At 37.7% G+C, this 14,605-nt stretch overlaps 2 protein-coding genes across 9 annotated transcripts; one reads left to right on the top strand and one right to left on the bottom strand.

Moving 5' to 3' along the window:
- Positions 1–175: 175 nt before the first annotated feature.
- Positions 176–3,151, top strand: LOC124326529 (ras-related protein Rab6). 2 transcript variants are annotated; one of them, XM_046785428.1, is made up of 7 exons: positions 176–437; positions 530–642; positions 709–814; positions 882–997; positions 1,067–1,156; positions 1,242–1,305; positions 2,434–3,151. In XM_046785428.1, the coding sequence occupies exons 1-7, from the start codon at positions 368–370 to the stop codon at positions 2,502–2,504; spliced, it is 630 nt and encodes a 209-aa protein (XP_046641384.1). In that variant the 5' UTR covers positions 176–367; the 3' UTR covers positions 2,505–3,151. The 2 variants fall into 2 exon arrangements, with proteins under 2 accessions (XP_046641384.1, XP_046641385.1); XM_046785429.1 differs by lacking the exon at positions 2,434–3,151 and adding an exon at positions 1,533–2,291 and having other exon boundaries at positions 178–437.
- Positions 3,016–7,526, bottom strand: LOC124326121 (cryptochrome-1-like). Of its 7 annotated transcripts, none has more exons than XM_046784768.1 (13): positions 7,251–7,526; positions 6,308–6,386; positions 6,034–6,227; positions 5,848–5,956; positions 5,245–5,387; positions 5,117–5,162; positions 4,910–5,048; positions 4,617–4,846; positions 4,378–4,545; positions 4,169–4,309; positions 3,955–4,106; positions 3,678–3,880; positions 3,016–3,606 (listed from the first exon to the last, which is right to left on the bottom strand). In XM_046784768.1, exons 3-13 carry the CDS (start codon positions 6,213–6,215, stop codon positions 3,458–3,460), a joined length of 1,662 nt encoding a protein of 553 aa, XP_046640724.1. In that variant the 5' UTR covers positions 6,216–6,227; positions 6,308–6,386; positions 7,251–7,526; the 3' UTR covers positions 3,016–3,457. The 7 variants fall into 7 exon arrangements, with proteins under 7 accessions (XP_046640724.1, XP_046640722.1, XP_046640723.1 ...); XM_046784766.1 differs by having other exon boundaries at positions 6,308–6,383; XM_046784767.1 differs by having other exon boundaries at positions 6,315–6,383.
- Between the last annotated feature and the right edge of the window lie 7,079 nt (positions 7,527–14,605).

Raw genomic sequence — 14,605 nt, 5'->3', positions numbered from 1 at the left:
CATTCATTTCTTATTGAATTAAATGAATAATTTTAAAAAAATAAATTACTTAATTTACTAGCTATTATGTTTAAAGTTTACGCCATTAAATATATTCACAATGAGCAAACAAAGGTGTAAAAGTTGTGAATTACAGAATGGCAACGCACGTTTTGGTCCCTGCAGAGCAGTAGCACGGCAAACTAAAGAGACCAATTGATACGTGGACAGTGAGCGAACTGTCATATTGGGGTGTGTTGGCTTATTACTGATTCGGCAAATAATATTTGGCCATCTCAAGAATTTATTTGTTTACTCGATCTCTGAAATTAGAGGCCAAATTGGTTGGCCATCTAAATAAGGGAAATTTGCGTTTATCTTTTTCAAGATGACGACTTCCAATGAGTTCTCCAATCCGCTCCGGAAATTCAAGCTGGTGTTTCTCGGCGAACAGTCTGGTCATTAACCTTTTACTGCTTTTATAGAATATTCTTAATGCCGGATTTCTGTTATTTAGAATCTTCTGTTAAATTTTATTTTATTTTTACAGTTGGAAAGACATCACTGATTACGAGGTTCATGTACGACAGTTTTGACAATACTTATCAAGCCACTATTGGGATAGATTTCTTGTCTAAAACAATGTACTTAGAAGACAGAACTGTAAGTAAAAATTTCATCATGCATAACTATTTTGCAATCCCAATGACTAATGCTATCCAAATTCAGGTTAGGTTGCAGCTGTGGGATACCGCAGGACAGGAGAGATTTCGCAGCCTTATACCTTCATACATCCGTGACTCTACAGTAGCTGTGGTGGTTTACGACATAACAAGTAAGAAATCAAACCACAGTTTTTGAATTACCATCAAGTTACAATAATTTTTTGTTATCCTGTTTAGATGCAAATTCCTTCCATCAGACATCCAAGTGGATTGATGATGTGAGAACAGAAAGAGGGAGTGATGTGATAATTATGTTGGTTGGAAACAAAACAGATCTCTCAGACAAGCGGCAGGTCAGTCCACACTAGTGCAAATAGCATTTTAAACTTCCTACGTCATAGTGGAAATGATTGCTTTTCCAGGTTTCTACCGAGGAAGGAGAACGGAAGGCGAGGGAGCTTAACGTTATGTTTATTGAAACAAGCGCTAAAGCTGGCTACAACGTTAAACAGGTTTGTAGGACAAATTAAATTTTTTTGTCACGATCCACGAAACTTGTTTCGTACAATTTTGTTTCATTCTTCCTTCTTCCCGCAGCTTTTCCGACGTGTAGCCGCCGCACTTCCCGGTATGGAAGCTGATAAGAAACCTCCAGAAGACAGTAAGAACTTTTTTTTCTATAGCCGAGCATTACTAGTATTTCTCTTCTATAAGTCCCTTCTCCTTTCGGTGTCCATAGTTCCTGTTTATTATATCTCCTAAACTTGTTTTGCATGTCGCTTTGATTCATTTGGTGTTTCAGGATGCTTTTTCTTTCTACGACTTTTAAGTTGAATATGTTTTTTTTTTGTTGTTGTTTTCCTTAATTCGTTTTTTGTGTCCTCTTAGTCACGGAGATCGATTTGAATAACGCACCGGTGGAGCTGAAACCTGCAGAGGGCGGCTGTGCATGTTAAACAAACAATAAGAAATCCTCCTTTCCTCCCTCCTAAAATCATTACTTTTCTTCGTCGTTACACGACTTTATTCAAACATTAAGAGCAATAGTTTTGCCTGCTTTCTCGTCTTATATGAGCAAGAGATAGCGATAAAACAAAACATATTTATCGTCAATTTTCATCCATACCGTTTAGTGTTTTTGCTAAAAATATAAGGGACGGTTTGAGAACATTAAATTGGCGGAATGAAATTTCAGAATAATTTTTCTGGTTGGTAACGAACGAAAAACAAAAGAAAAGTAAAACAAATGGTAGCTTTACATCTCGAGTGCTTATATCGTTATACAGCCCCTATCATCATCAGAAGCACTCTTAAATTTTGAATCCTTCGTTTATTTCATTACTTTGGTCTTCACTAGTTTTTATCCAATAATTGGGTCTTCCGAAATGTTTTTCAAGTTATTTAATTCATTAATATCAAATAATGCTAATTAAAAAGAGATTCTTTGTTTTTCCAAACCCGCTGGAATGCGTTTTTTCTCTTACACCCTCTATACTTATATCTCTTTCTTTCAAACAAATGAATGGCATGTTTGATTCTGTTTACGTCACGTTTCTACGTGGCACTCACCTGAACTTTTGTCCTGATAATGTTGTGTGTGGATCATCAAATCATCTTAATACACCGCTTGCTTTTCTTTCCTCCCAATTAGACAACAATTTTGCTTTTCTCAGTATTTTTCGTTTAGTGGTATCTTTTGTGGTGTGCGTTCTTTAATTTATATCTTTAATTGTTCTGTGGCCCAATGAAATCAAACTTACAAAATCATTCAATTACCCCCTCCAATTAGCTGTCGACCTCCGCCCATCAACCAACGCGAATCACCTGGCTACAGACCAAGAAGGTGGATGTTCCTGCTAATGATTAAAATCAAAGGAAAGAAAAAGAGCAACCAAACTTAAAAGGAAAACAAATGAATACCATCCAAGAAAGGGCTCAATCGACCGTCATTGTACAGTCCAAAATCTCTCGAAAATGTCATCAGTTTTTAACTTTTTTCTTCACACAAATGATTGGCTCGCAGTTTAACTTTTTCCATGTTCCTTCTCCTAATGGAATGACGTGACTTGGGATTTTTTTTTTTTTTTTTACATTAGCTTTACCTATCAAGGTTTCCGGTGTACCGTTCAGACTCGACGGTTATGCAAAAACTGCACGTATTATCGTCCAATATTATTTTCAACACAAATTAGAAAACGCTATCATTTTACAATTTGTTACTTTCTAGTTCGTAATAATTAAGTAAAAGAAAAAAAATTCACGTTTTGTCACATTTTCTCTAAGTTCATGACGTCCTCCCCCCCTTCCAGCCAATTGCGCGATAAAATACACAAGACTGTCCAGTATTTCAAAAAACCAAAAACCCGGATAATTTCTAAAGAAAAACAATGTTACAAATGTATTGTTTAATACGCAGGATTTCCGTATAAAAATCTGTTTTGAATATCAATTTGGGTATATAATTATGGACAACGAACAACGAGGGAATCTTTTTTTTTTTTTTTTTTGTACAATCGATTAGCACATAAGAATGTGTACCAAGTTTGGCTTTTTCTTTTTTCCTTATAGAAATATGAATGGATTCGTCCATTGTCAACAGTAAAATCATCCCGTATAAAAGAGGGACCGGTTAAAGGAGGAGAAAAGTTATGGAATCACAAAAGGGGGGAAAATCTTTAGAAATATTAATTAGAATTATGTACATTGTGATTTCCTTTAAATGGCGCGAAACCATTTAAGAGAAGAGAGAAAGAGAGAGATGAAGAGATCCCAGGCAAAATTTACGTTAGTTACCGTTAGTGATTCAACATTGATTAGTTCAAGTTGGACTGGTTTCTCTGAACAGCGTTTTGTCGAAGCTCGTCAGTCCTGAATTGCTTTGCATGGCTGTTTTCATTTTTGTTCTTGTTTCCGACATTGATGATGATTCCGTTATCACTTTGGGGCGAATGTGACATTAAGCCTATGGTGAAGGAATGCAACATTAGTCATCAGAAATGGAAAAAAGGCGAGTTATCGATCGCAATGACTCACCAGTTCCTCTGTACTGAGTTAGTCGCTGGTAGACTTGCTTCATGCGCTCGATATTTAACTGCGACACTTCTAAGTGATTCACCATGGGCAACGGGTAATCTTTGCCGATGACGCATTTTGCAGCTCGTTGCACCGACTCGGGAGCATTCCAGGGCTCGTGAATGTATTGCAGAGGGAAATTTTTTAGAACCGGTTGATATTTTCTAAAATTGAAAGATGAGACCAAATCAGTCAAACCATTTCTCAAAATAGAAGTGAAAATAATCTCTGTGGTTACTTGATGAAATCCCCGTTGGGATCCACTTTCCTGCCAAATCTGACAGGGCAATAGCAGTGAAAGAATTGGTGAAAGAAAGACGAACATGACAGCCACATCCAGGTGCCAGCATTGACAGACCAATCTGCATCCAGCAGTAACTCTTCAAATACCTACAAAAATCGATGACGTCAGAAAATACCGAATGGAAACCAATTGACTGCAACACAAATACCTTCATGCCTTCTTCCCAAGAGATCCACAAATCACCTCGAGTTAAGAAACAAGCCACGGCGTGACGGGCCAGGTGATGAATCCAGCCTTCTTCCCTTAGTTGAGTCATGATGGCATCAATCCATGGGAATCCAGTTTGGCCCTTTATTGATAAAACATTTGAGATGAAATCAAAGTTTTTAAAACTTGGTAGAATTACAAAAAACTTACATTGGCCCATTTAGCCAAGGCTTCTGCGTTAGAGTCCCAGGGAATTTGGACACAAATGGGGTTGCCAATCATTTTATCAAAGTTGGGGTTATTTGTAGCTGCACAGTAAAAGAATTCGCGCCAAAGCACTTGACCGTGTAATGACAAGGGTGGTTGTGCCTTTTTAATCTGGGGAAGCAATAAAACGAAAAGATTAAAAATTTGGTTCAAAGTTTAAAAATGGATAATATCTTGCTCACTTTTTTGTACAAATTGGTGAGCTGTTGGTGAAAAAGACGGACAGATAGGCAACCAAAACGGAGATAAGGAGAAAGTCCAGTCTGGCTGGCGAGAAGGGACTGTGGCGTCATTTTGGGCCGGCCAAATGAAGCTACCCACGCTTTACGTTCCAAATGTCTTTCTAAACGAGTCAGTGCTTCCGTCTCGCCGCCATGCCAAACGGCCGGCATCAAACCATCCGTATCAAAGCCTGCGAAAGAGCGGTCAAACGTAAATCGAATGGCCAGAAAGAAAATATCGATCGTTAGTATACCTAATTCTTCCAATGTGGGCACGCTGAAACGGTCGTCCATGGATTCATCCATGGGTGTGTAACCACGTCCAATCGATTCGAAAGTTATGTCCGACTCGGGCGGCGGCGGTGCATCCACCGAGGCAATGATGTTTTGAAACTGTCAGTTACACAAACAGAAAATTAAACCTCAAATTACAATTTACAATAAAATAAGGTCCAAAATACCTGGCGATAAGTCAAGGGAGCTTTCCCGCCATTCTTCTCGATGATTCTATTACGAATAAGTAAACAAAATGTCATTAGATAAGAGATACAAAGATCAAACATGTTTAACCTTTTGTACTCCTACATACTTTTGTGGATGATACAACGTGTGGGACGCTCTCGTAATGACTTCGATATTGAAATCTTTACACATGGTGATGATATTTTGATCACGGACACGACCAAACGGCTCGGGATCTTCTTCGAATGTCAGGCATGTCGTTTCCCATTCCTAGAATAAAGCCATTTACACCGTTATTCATTTAATCATCGAACTGATACATTCGGATCCGTTATATTGAGAAAATAAGATTATTGTAAATACTATTTGTGCCAGACTGAAATAGAAAGTGTTATCTAACACATCACGCGAGATTGTTCTGGAGAGTTTTTCCGTTACGCCAGCGGCGGGAGAAGCGCAAAAAATAACCACGCCCACACAAACTATACTGCATGGGGGAGCTGTATGGATGTAATGTAGTAAACCTCACGTGGCCCGACACGCAGAAGCCCAGTGCCTCCGGACAGAGTTATTGATTGATAAAATAAAATACAAGACACCGAGCTGGATGCGGATGGTGCGAATTAGTGTCTATCCGCTTAAAAAAAAGGCGTTGATGTTTTGAAATGGAATTTTATCTCCGGAAGGAGGAAAAAATATAATTAAATAAAAAATAAATTAAGTTGCAAACCTTAAAAAGCTTTGGGAGGACGCCTGCAGGTTGTCCTCGGATAACAAAGAGACGAGAGTTCAGCTTTCTAAGGTTCTGATCCAAGTCTTCTAGTGATTCCAAGAGAAACCTAACAGAAAACAAAGATAATTAGCTTTTTAATAATAAAAGATTTTAATTTACTTTGTAGCACTATTTTTGTTATACCTCCATTTATTGATGTCGACATTGGATGAGCCAGCAAACCAGGGATCCAAGATGAAGATGCAACGATAAGTAGAGCAGCCTTTCAAGCCATCCTTCAGGCTGGGGTTGTCATGTAAGCGAAGTCCTTTCCTGAACCAGTGGACAACTTGTTTTTCTCTGGGCTCAGAGTCATAGCCACTCATTATGTTTTTTTGCTGTCGATACATAGCATAAAGTTGGTTTGATGAGTAGAGTGGGGGATAGTGATTGAAAATTGATTCTTTTCTCTAAAAACCTCTCACGATTTGGCTGCTGTTATGAAAAAATATGGCTTGATCCTGGCATCCACCTTAGCTCATTTTCCTGGAACTCTGTTAGAAAAATAAACTTGATTAGCAACTTTCTAGAAATCGATCCAGTTAATCCAAGAAAGATAAGCTGGTAGGCCTAAATATATTTCTTGCAGCTGGAAATCTATATTTACACTCAATCTTTCACTACATATTTACAATAAACCTTTCACAACAAACCATCAAGGACAACATCAATGCGTTGCAGTTGGCAACAAAACAACGACTCACGTCAAAACCCAGGTCTAAAATTCAGCTTAATTACAAACATTCAATTTTAAGATAACATAAATCTATTCAATGCTAAAATTCGAATCAAGAAATGTGATAAAATTCAAACTTCATGGTCACTTGGACATCTAAACAAAAACCAACTGACGTGTTCTTTTTTCGTTTGACGTTTATGGCTAGAGGCAACATAAACCTGATCAAACTCTTTGCCCGGTGCTTTGTGTTGCCAATCGATCGATATTTACCATTTTTTTTTACCTTTCTAATACCCTGAATTTATTACTGCACAATGCATGTGAACAACTGTTTTCGTTACATTTGAATGGATTCACCACGCCGACTCGGTACGCTACGCGGGGGCAGCCGAAAATTAATAGTGACTTGAGATCGTTCTATTCTATTTTTTGACCGGATATTAGTCGAAATTGGGTTTATTACGAATGAAATATAATCAGTAAACTGAACTGAATTTGCCCCCCTGATAAGAACAAGTTTTTCGCTACCGTTATATTCTAATAAAAAACCGTTTAATATAAATTAAAGCTAACCTTGAAACGAGCTGGACAGGTGACCTTTCCAATAAAATACCTTAAAAGTCTAGAATTCATTTTTCTAACATAGTCAGCCTCTTATTAGTCAATAGTTGAATGCCCTTACTTTTTGTTTGTGAATTAGCTGCTCAGCATTTGCACTTGGCACACTTTTTATTCGAGAATGATCCACTCGGTTCAGTTGGAACTTTTTGAACGAAACTGTTTTTTGAATGAACGATCTGTTGTGGCCGAGTATGTCTGAGTCTGGTGAGTTAGTGGGTGTAGAATGTCTATTCTATCTGATGATATGGAGGGGAGACTCTGCGCAGACAGAGAGAAGGGGGTATTTTTGCTAACACGTAGCTAGTCACGCTGCCTTCTCTACTGCACGTGCACACACGCAGGCCATTGACTGTCCCCGCCTCTAGCCGACGACGGCCGACTCGGCCCCAATTCAATAAATGGTAACTAGCGCCACTGCGGATGAATTTAGAACCACGTTCTAGACTCTAGTTTTGGAATGTTAAACGAATCAAACAACAATTGAGCTGTATTTGCGTGAATAAATGCTTGAATCAAATTAATTACAATTAAATTTCAACGTTTCAGCTTTACACAGTGAAACTTCAATTCAAAATATAGGTGGAAACTATGCCAGTCTTTTCAAAAAATGGTTGTCTACTTAAATGAATGCCAACCGAGGCCCGCCCCCCAGTTTGTATTTATCAGTCGGGTTCTTTTATTTTGTATTATTTTTCTGTTGTTTTCACCGATCGATGATAACACGCAGCAGCCACGGGGCCGAAAGGAAGCCGAGAGCTACATCAGAGTTGGGTTCGGTCACGTTGCAAGACATGCTGATGTGACGTTACAACCGCCAGCGTTCGCCTTGCTTGAAGCAACGTGACCACAAAGTCCTTATTTGAAAACTTGCGGACTTGATTATTATTTCTACAGCAGCAGTAGCCACTCGCTTTCACGAGGCCATCCACATGGACCACAAGTTTGACTAGATATGTTGCACTACATGTTTTGCACAATCTTCCAAATCTAAGTTTACGTGCGTCAGAGTTTCGCTATAATTGGCAACACCTTTTCGATCATGTAACATAAATTATTTCCTCCACTGGAATGGATTTAATCATAAGTTAACTGCGGTATACTGTAGGCTACTACGTCGATTGATGACGCAGGCACAGGCGAGCGTGAGTTGAAAAATTCATAGGACTAAATCTTTCACGCTGTCAACCCACGCTCACATGGAGATGATGACGTCGTCTAAACTTGGGAAGAAAGAGCTAAAAATATGTTCTACCAGTACCACGGTTACCTGTGTTACTATTTCATAATAATTTGAGTGACATGTATAAATATTTGGGTCTAGCACAAACATATTATTTGGGGGATTGAATAACTGTAATTTGTTAATAGATTACGTTGTGTAAATCTTTGCTAGATACATACACTTTGATGCTATCATCTTTTATCTGGGTTTATCGATAAAGAAATAATTCATTCAATCGTTTTCTTGAGAATAGTTGTATGCAGATTTTTTGGAGATTTGAAATGTTTTCAAAGTACCAACATATATTTTTTTTAAAATCTCACGATTATTAACTATTCAGCTTAAATTGACCGCAAACAGATGACGTCAAAGCAACACGTAGGTTGTAAACAAATACTTGGAATAGATAGTACGTCTGATATATTATAGCGTCATCATGCCAATAATTATTTGTAGATGTCTCAAATCTTACGCAAGGGATAAAATGTTGTTGTTGATGCCAAGTCGGTTCAATATTTAGTCACGTTGCGTCAAATGCTGCACCCTCGAGGGGGAAAGCGTGATTGGCTGCACGTAGCCTGTTGTTTTCAACATGAATAGAACGCTGGCAATTGCATTTTTTAAATTACGTCTATGAGATTCCATCCTATTTCTATAAATGATGTGTCGAACAACAACAACAGCCCGACAAAAGTCACGTTCGTTTAAACTGTATTACATAATTATTTCTTCGTTATTGGTAGACTTATTTGCGTTTCAGTTATTTCTACTGCTTATTCGTATTGCAATCATAAAAGCAACAAGTTCTTAGACATTTTGGTTATAGAACATGTTGGAAAACAGGCGACACTCTATATGGGACCGGTTTCGGCGGGTTTCGGTCACGTTGCACGACATGCTGGACCAACTGTCTTACTATAGCAATACCCCTGTGGATATAACCTAAGCTGCTTTGATAGGAACCCACAGGACTTGGATTGCAATCAAGCAACTATCGTATAAGCTGCAATTCCAAGGCTATTTTCACTCTATTACATAAGATGATTTTGACATTATGTGGCACAGATGTTTAAAATTATTAGCTACAGGTGTAGTTAATTAATTATTACGACCGGAATGCCGATAACCTAAAATAAATTTTCTCAACAAGAAAAGTTAAAAGAGAAAGACTTTAGACTAGAAGCAGTTAAATTTTTAATGGAAATAGACGAGTTTTTGTTTCACGGTGGTTTGGATGCTGGGGCGTGTCCATTACCCTGGGGTGACATAGAACGCGGAACCATATGTAGTACCCAGCAGAGTATATGCTGCAGTTCCAATAATCTGTTTTAAACCGAGGAGAATGGGAAAAGAAGTTTTCCCAAATTTTATTTTATTAGTTTTTAATTTCACTTAAAATAATTTTGTTGCAGGGCAACGCGCATGCAGGAAAAATTTCTATTGGCAAATTGAATTTGCCGCTCTTTTCAAAATTTTCCTCGATGACGTCTTTCAGAAAATATAGCGCCTGTCGTCAATGTGGAAATCAGTTTAACCTTTAAGATAATTAAAGTTTAAGGCTTTGAAAAACTGTTTAGTCAAACGCTAATGATTTACATCCGCAGCAGAAACATTTTTTGATCCACATGTAATTTGGCTATGACGTACTCGGACTTTAAATTGCATAATTTATAATTGAATCAGTTTTGCTGGCATTCGTTGCCTGCTGCGATTCTGGACATTTGCTTGAATTCGACATCATGTACAGCATTTGGTTCGCATTTGATACTATTCCACATCTTTTACGTCTCCAGTCTCCACTTTTCGAAATGCGAATCAATTATTGTGTCTATAAGAGACTCTAGACTGAAATCACAATAAGAAATTTACATTTGATTGTTAAATGTGTATGTGACGGCCAGGTATAACATTACACAGTAGACGATAGTAATTAGTCTATATAATAACTACAGAAATCGTGAGAAGAATTGGGGAGTCGGTCGGGTAACGTTTATATTTATTTTTGTTTTATTTTTGAGTTGAGAGATTTGATAAGTGTCTACAATAATTCAAGATCCAATGATGTAAACTGTTATACATTACATTAGGGAAATTCCCTAGAAATTGTGACTTTTACGTACTTGAATCAGTGCAGGGTATTTCCATCATGTCACTACGAAGTATAAGGAAAATGCTTCACCCAAAACATTTTGGTATAGAAATGCTGAAAAACAAGAGGCACTACGCTATGTAGGACCGGTTTTCGTCACGTTGCACGACATGCTGAACGAACTAACTTATTTCTATTAACATCTTAAGACACACCCCTGTGGATATATAGGCTAGCATATTGAATTGAAAGGGAGTCCTTGCACAGGACTTATTGCAATCAACCACCAGCACAATTTAACCACTTTGGTAACTACTCAAAGAATTAAAACTCATTGGTCTTATTCTTCAACATTATTGGCGTACGTGCTAACCGGTGCCAACTCTAAATCATCTAAACTACAGACAAAAGAGGAGGTTAAAATAATTATTTTACAGCCGGCACGCCGATAACCTAAAATAAATTTTCTCAACCAGAAAAGCCAAAAGAGAAAGACTCAGGCCAAATATGAGGAGCAAAAATGCGCCAGTTAAATTTTTCAATGACAGAGACGACAATTGGTTTCTCGGTGGTTTTGGTGGGGCGTGTCCGTTACACTGGGGAGGCATAGGACGGAACCACGAGTCCGAAAAGTTGATTATACCAGTATGCTGCAATTCCATTAATCTTTTTAAACGCGTCAAATCAAAAGAAAAGATGTGTCAGTTTTAGAAATGAGTCAAATTTTTGTTGTTCTAGTCATTTACCCTTTGTTAATACTTTTGGTATAAGGACTATTTTGTTGCAGGCCAAATGAGATGCGCGAAGGCTCGAAAACTTCTTTTGCCATTTGAAAATTGCATTTCCCGGTAGTTTTAAAATCTGCCTTGATGAAATCCTTGAGATAATTTACTGCCTATCAATTGTAAGAAATCAGTTGCACTTTTAACATAAACAAATTCGTCCACGATAAAAAAAAGCTATATTTATAGACAAACGATAATCATTTACATCCGCGTAAACATTTCTTGATCCAGGACTAACTTGTCTGATGCACTCGGACTTGATACTGCACATGTAATTGGGAAAGGAATTGAGTTTGTTGCTCAATTTCAAATACAGTCCAGTCCTATTTGGATCCTTTTGCCACGAACCATGAATGTAATAGCCTTATATTCAAAATGTCAAACAGCATCAAATCGTATATCATCAACTTACCGAAATAAAAATCTCCAAGGGCATTCCTTTCGCCAAAAACAATTGAACGTCGCTTTGTTCAATAATGTCGTAGACGGAATTGACGAGCGGCAGATTAACTGGCGTCACTACGTACGTGAATAAGATCGAAGAATAAGCCTGGACGAAGATAAAAGCGGCCAGGCACCAAACGCCAGCGACCAGCCGAAATGACAAACGTTTCGACACGCAATGTGCGCCTTAAATAAAGTTAACAAGACGATCCTTTATTTTAGTCTCTATATATTATACAGCTTAACTACTATGACAGTTTCATTACCTTGTGATAGTATTACGCCAACGACGTAAAGGTATTGGTTTCCCAATAACTCTATAATGACATAAAGACGGCCCAAATGTTTACGATTTGTTTGCCCTTGTTCATTGGCGTCCAACGATGCAGGTAGATGATGGGGAAAGAAGAACAGAAATGAAGTTAAAACCGCCATCACGCAAACAATGGATATTCCAAGACCCCACCAAACCTTTGAGAGTTGTTCCAATATTGCTATTATTGTTATTTTAGACAAAATAAAACTCAAGTTTTTGACTTGTGCTATCTTTATTTGTAATAAATGCTGTGCGCATATAGCCTACCGGCCATTGGAAAGGTTTGATGACGGCGTTGATGTTGGCCGTATCGCCAGCCACGGGAATAAGCAAAGCGTAATTCGTGAAAAGCCAGGGAGTGGTTATGTCAATTTGACGTATGTAATTTGGCGTCACATCTTGAACTAGCAAATCGCATTCCTAATTTATTTCAAAGCAAAAAGTTTGATTTCAAGTTGCTGAACAAAAAGGGTAACATGTAGGCCTATCGCTTCTCATTTCCAAAACACGCAGAATTAATGTGACAGCGTAATAAATATATATAGAATTCAAATAATTTCAAATTTATGAGTCAACCAGTCAACCTGATTCCACAAATAGCTGAAAAGTCCTCGCTCATTTCCCTGCGGCAAGAACAAGCTTTCGTTCACTCGAATCATTTCATATCTGAGGATAAAATGAACAATATACATGGGAAAATTATTTAAAAACTATGCCGGATTTTAATTACGTGAAATTTAAGCGAGCAGAGAGGAATTCGAGGATGAGGCCTCCCTTGAGTGGCCCCCACAGTCCTTTTGGGTTGCCACTCCATTTTGTCTAGCGGGTCAAAAGAATTAAATTATAATCAGGGAAATAATTACATAGATATAAGATAACCGAAATCAGATGAATGAAATTCAACGTTGCGTTATTACCCAGATGACACGTAGATGCCGACCATTGAGAGAATTGAATTCTGTTGATGAGAATCCGCAGTTGGAAATGATCATCATCAGCAATAGGATAAAACGTAAAGGATACATCGCAAAATATTAGAATAGATCTCTAGGACAGAACAAATTGTGTTGGAGTCTTGAGAACGACTGGGCATATTTCTGTTCATTGTTATAAGGTTAAGTTCATGTAATACCGGAGAAGCTTCAACTAATTTTCCGTTTCCATAGCGACACGCACATCATATGCAAATAAACGACTTTTGATAGTCGACAATTTCTCGATATATCTTTGTGTATATCTGACATTGATGTCTCATTTCTTGTAATATTTCCGAGCGCTGTGAATCTGTGATTGACGGACTGCAACCATTTAATATTTGATTCAGTTTTGTTGTCGTTTCCATTGACACATGCTTGAAATCGTCACAGCATTTGGTTAGCATTTGATACACATCTTACGACTCTAGTCTCCTTATCGAAATGCGAATCAATTATTATGTCTAGACTGAAATCACAATAAAATATTTGCATTTTGAATGTTAAATATGTTTGATGAAAAGTAACATTACACAGTCCGATTTTTAATATTATTTTATAATAACTTACAAAAATTGCTAGAAATCGTGAGAAGATTAGAGATTTTGCAAGTGCCTACAATTCATAATCCAAGGATGTAAACTAACTAAACATTACACCAGGGAAATTATTCCCTTAAAAATATCTATGTTATTTCTTCAGTATAGTGAAGTGCTAGATGAACATTAAGAAATTGTGACTTGAATCAGTGCAGGGAATTTCCATCATGTCGCTAGGACGTATAAGGAAAATGGCTTCAACCAAAACATTTTGGTATAGAAATGCTGAAAAACAAGAGGCACTACGCTATGTAGGACCGGTTTTCGTCACGTTGCACGACATGCGGAACGAACTAACTTATTTATCTTAGCATCTTAAAACACACCCCTGTGGTTATATAGGCTAGCATATTGAATTGAAAGGGAGTCCTTGCACAGGACTTATTGCAATCAACCACCAGCACAATTTAACCACTTTGGTTACTACTCAAAGAATTAAAACTCATTGGTCTTATTCTTCAACAATATTGACGTACGTGCTAACTTTAAATCATCTAAACTACAGATAAAAGAGGAGGTTAAAATAATTATTACAGCCGGCACGCCGATAGCCTAAAATAAATTTTCTCAACCAGAAAAGCCAAAAGCGAAAGACCCAGGCCAAAGACGAGAAGCAAAAATGGGCCAGTTAAATTTTTCAATGACAGAGACGACAATTGGTTTCTCGGTGGAAACAATTGGTTTCTCGGAGGACGGAACCACGAATCCCAAAAGTCGATCAACCCAGTTTCCTGTAATTCCAACAATCTTTTTTTAAACGCAACAAAATGAAAAGGTCCGTATGAGAATTTAATTTAAACTTTTAAATTTGTCTTTTAATACCCTTTGTTAATACTTTTGGTGTAAGGACTATTGTGTTGGAGGGCGAATGAGACACGTATAGGCATGAAACCTTCTTTTGCTATTTGCAATTTGCATTTCCCGCTCTTTTCAAAATCTTCCTTGATGACGTCCTTGAGATAATTTACTGCCTATCAATTGTAAAAA

The sequence above is a fragment of the Daphnia pulicaria genome, chromosome 2 (genome assembly GCF_021234035.1).
Source record: "Daphnia pulicaria isolate SC F1-1A chromosome 2, SC_F0-13Bv2, whole genome shotgun sequence".
In the NCBI taxonomy this organism is placed as follows: domain Eukaryota; kingdom Metazoa; phylum Arthropoda; class Branchiopoda; order Diplostraca; family Daphniidae; genus Daphnia; species Daphnia pulicaria.
Note: the sequence above shows the minus strand (reverse complement) of the source record. Positions and strands in the feature narration are given on the sequence as shown.

What these genes read in the sequence shown, in the direction of transcription:
- LOC124326121 (XM_046784765.1), bottom strand. Translation starts at nt 6,239, where the DNA reads ATGTATCGACAGCAAAAAAACATAATGAGTGGCTATGACTCTGAGCCC. An exon ending in GCCCACATTGGAAGAATTAG is followed by an intron (nt 4,847 to 4,909) that starts GTATACTAACGA and finishes GCTCTTTCGCAG; the next exon opens with GCTTTGATACGGATGGTTTG. An exon ending in TCACCAATTTGTACAAAAAA is followed by an intron (nt 4,546 to 4,616) that starts GTGAGCAAGATA and finishes TTGCTTCCCCAG; the next exon opens with ATTAAAAAGGCACAACCACC.
- LOC124326529 (XM_046785428.1), top strand. Translation starts at nt 368, where the DNA reads ATGACGACTTCCAATGAGTTCTCCAATCCGCTCCGGAAATTCAAGCTG. An exon ending in GGTGGTTTACGACATAACAA is followed by an intron (nt 815 to 881) that starts GTAAGAAATCAA and finishes TATCCTGTTTAG; the next exon opens with ATGCAAATTCCTTCCATCAG. An exon ending in CTGGCTACAACGTTAAACAG is followed by an intron (nt 1,157 to 1,241) that starts GTTTGTAGGACA and finishes TTCTTCCCGCAG; the next exon opens with CTTTTCCGACGTGTAGCCGC.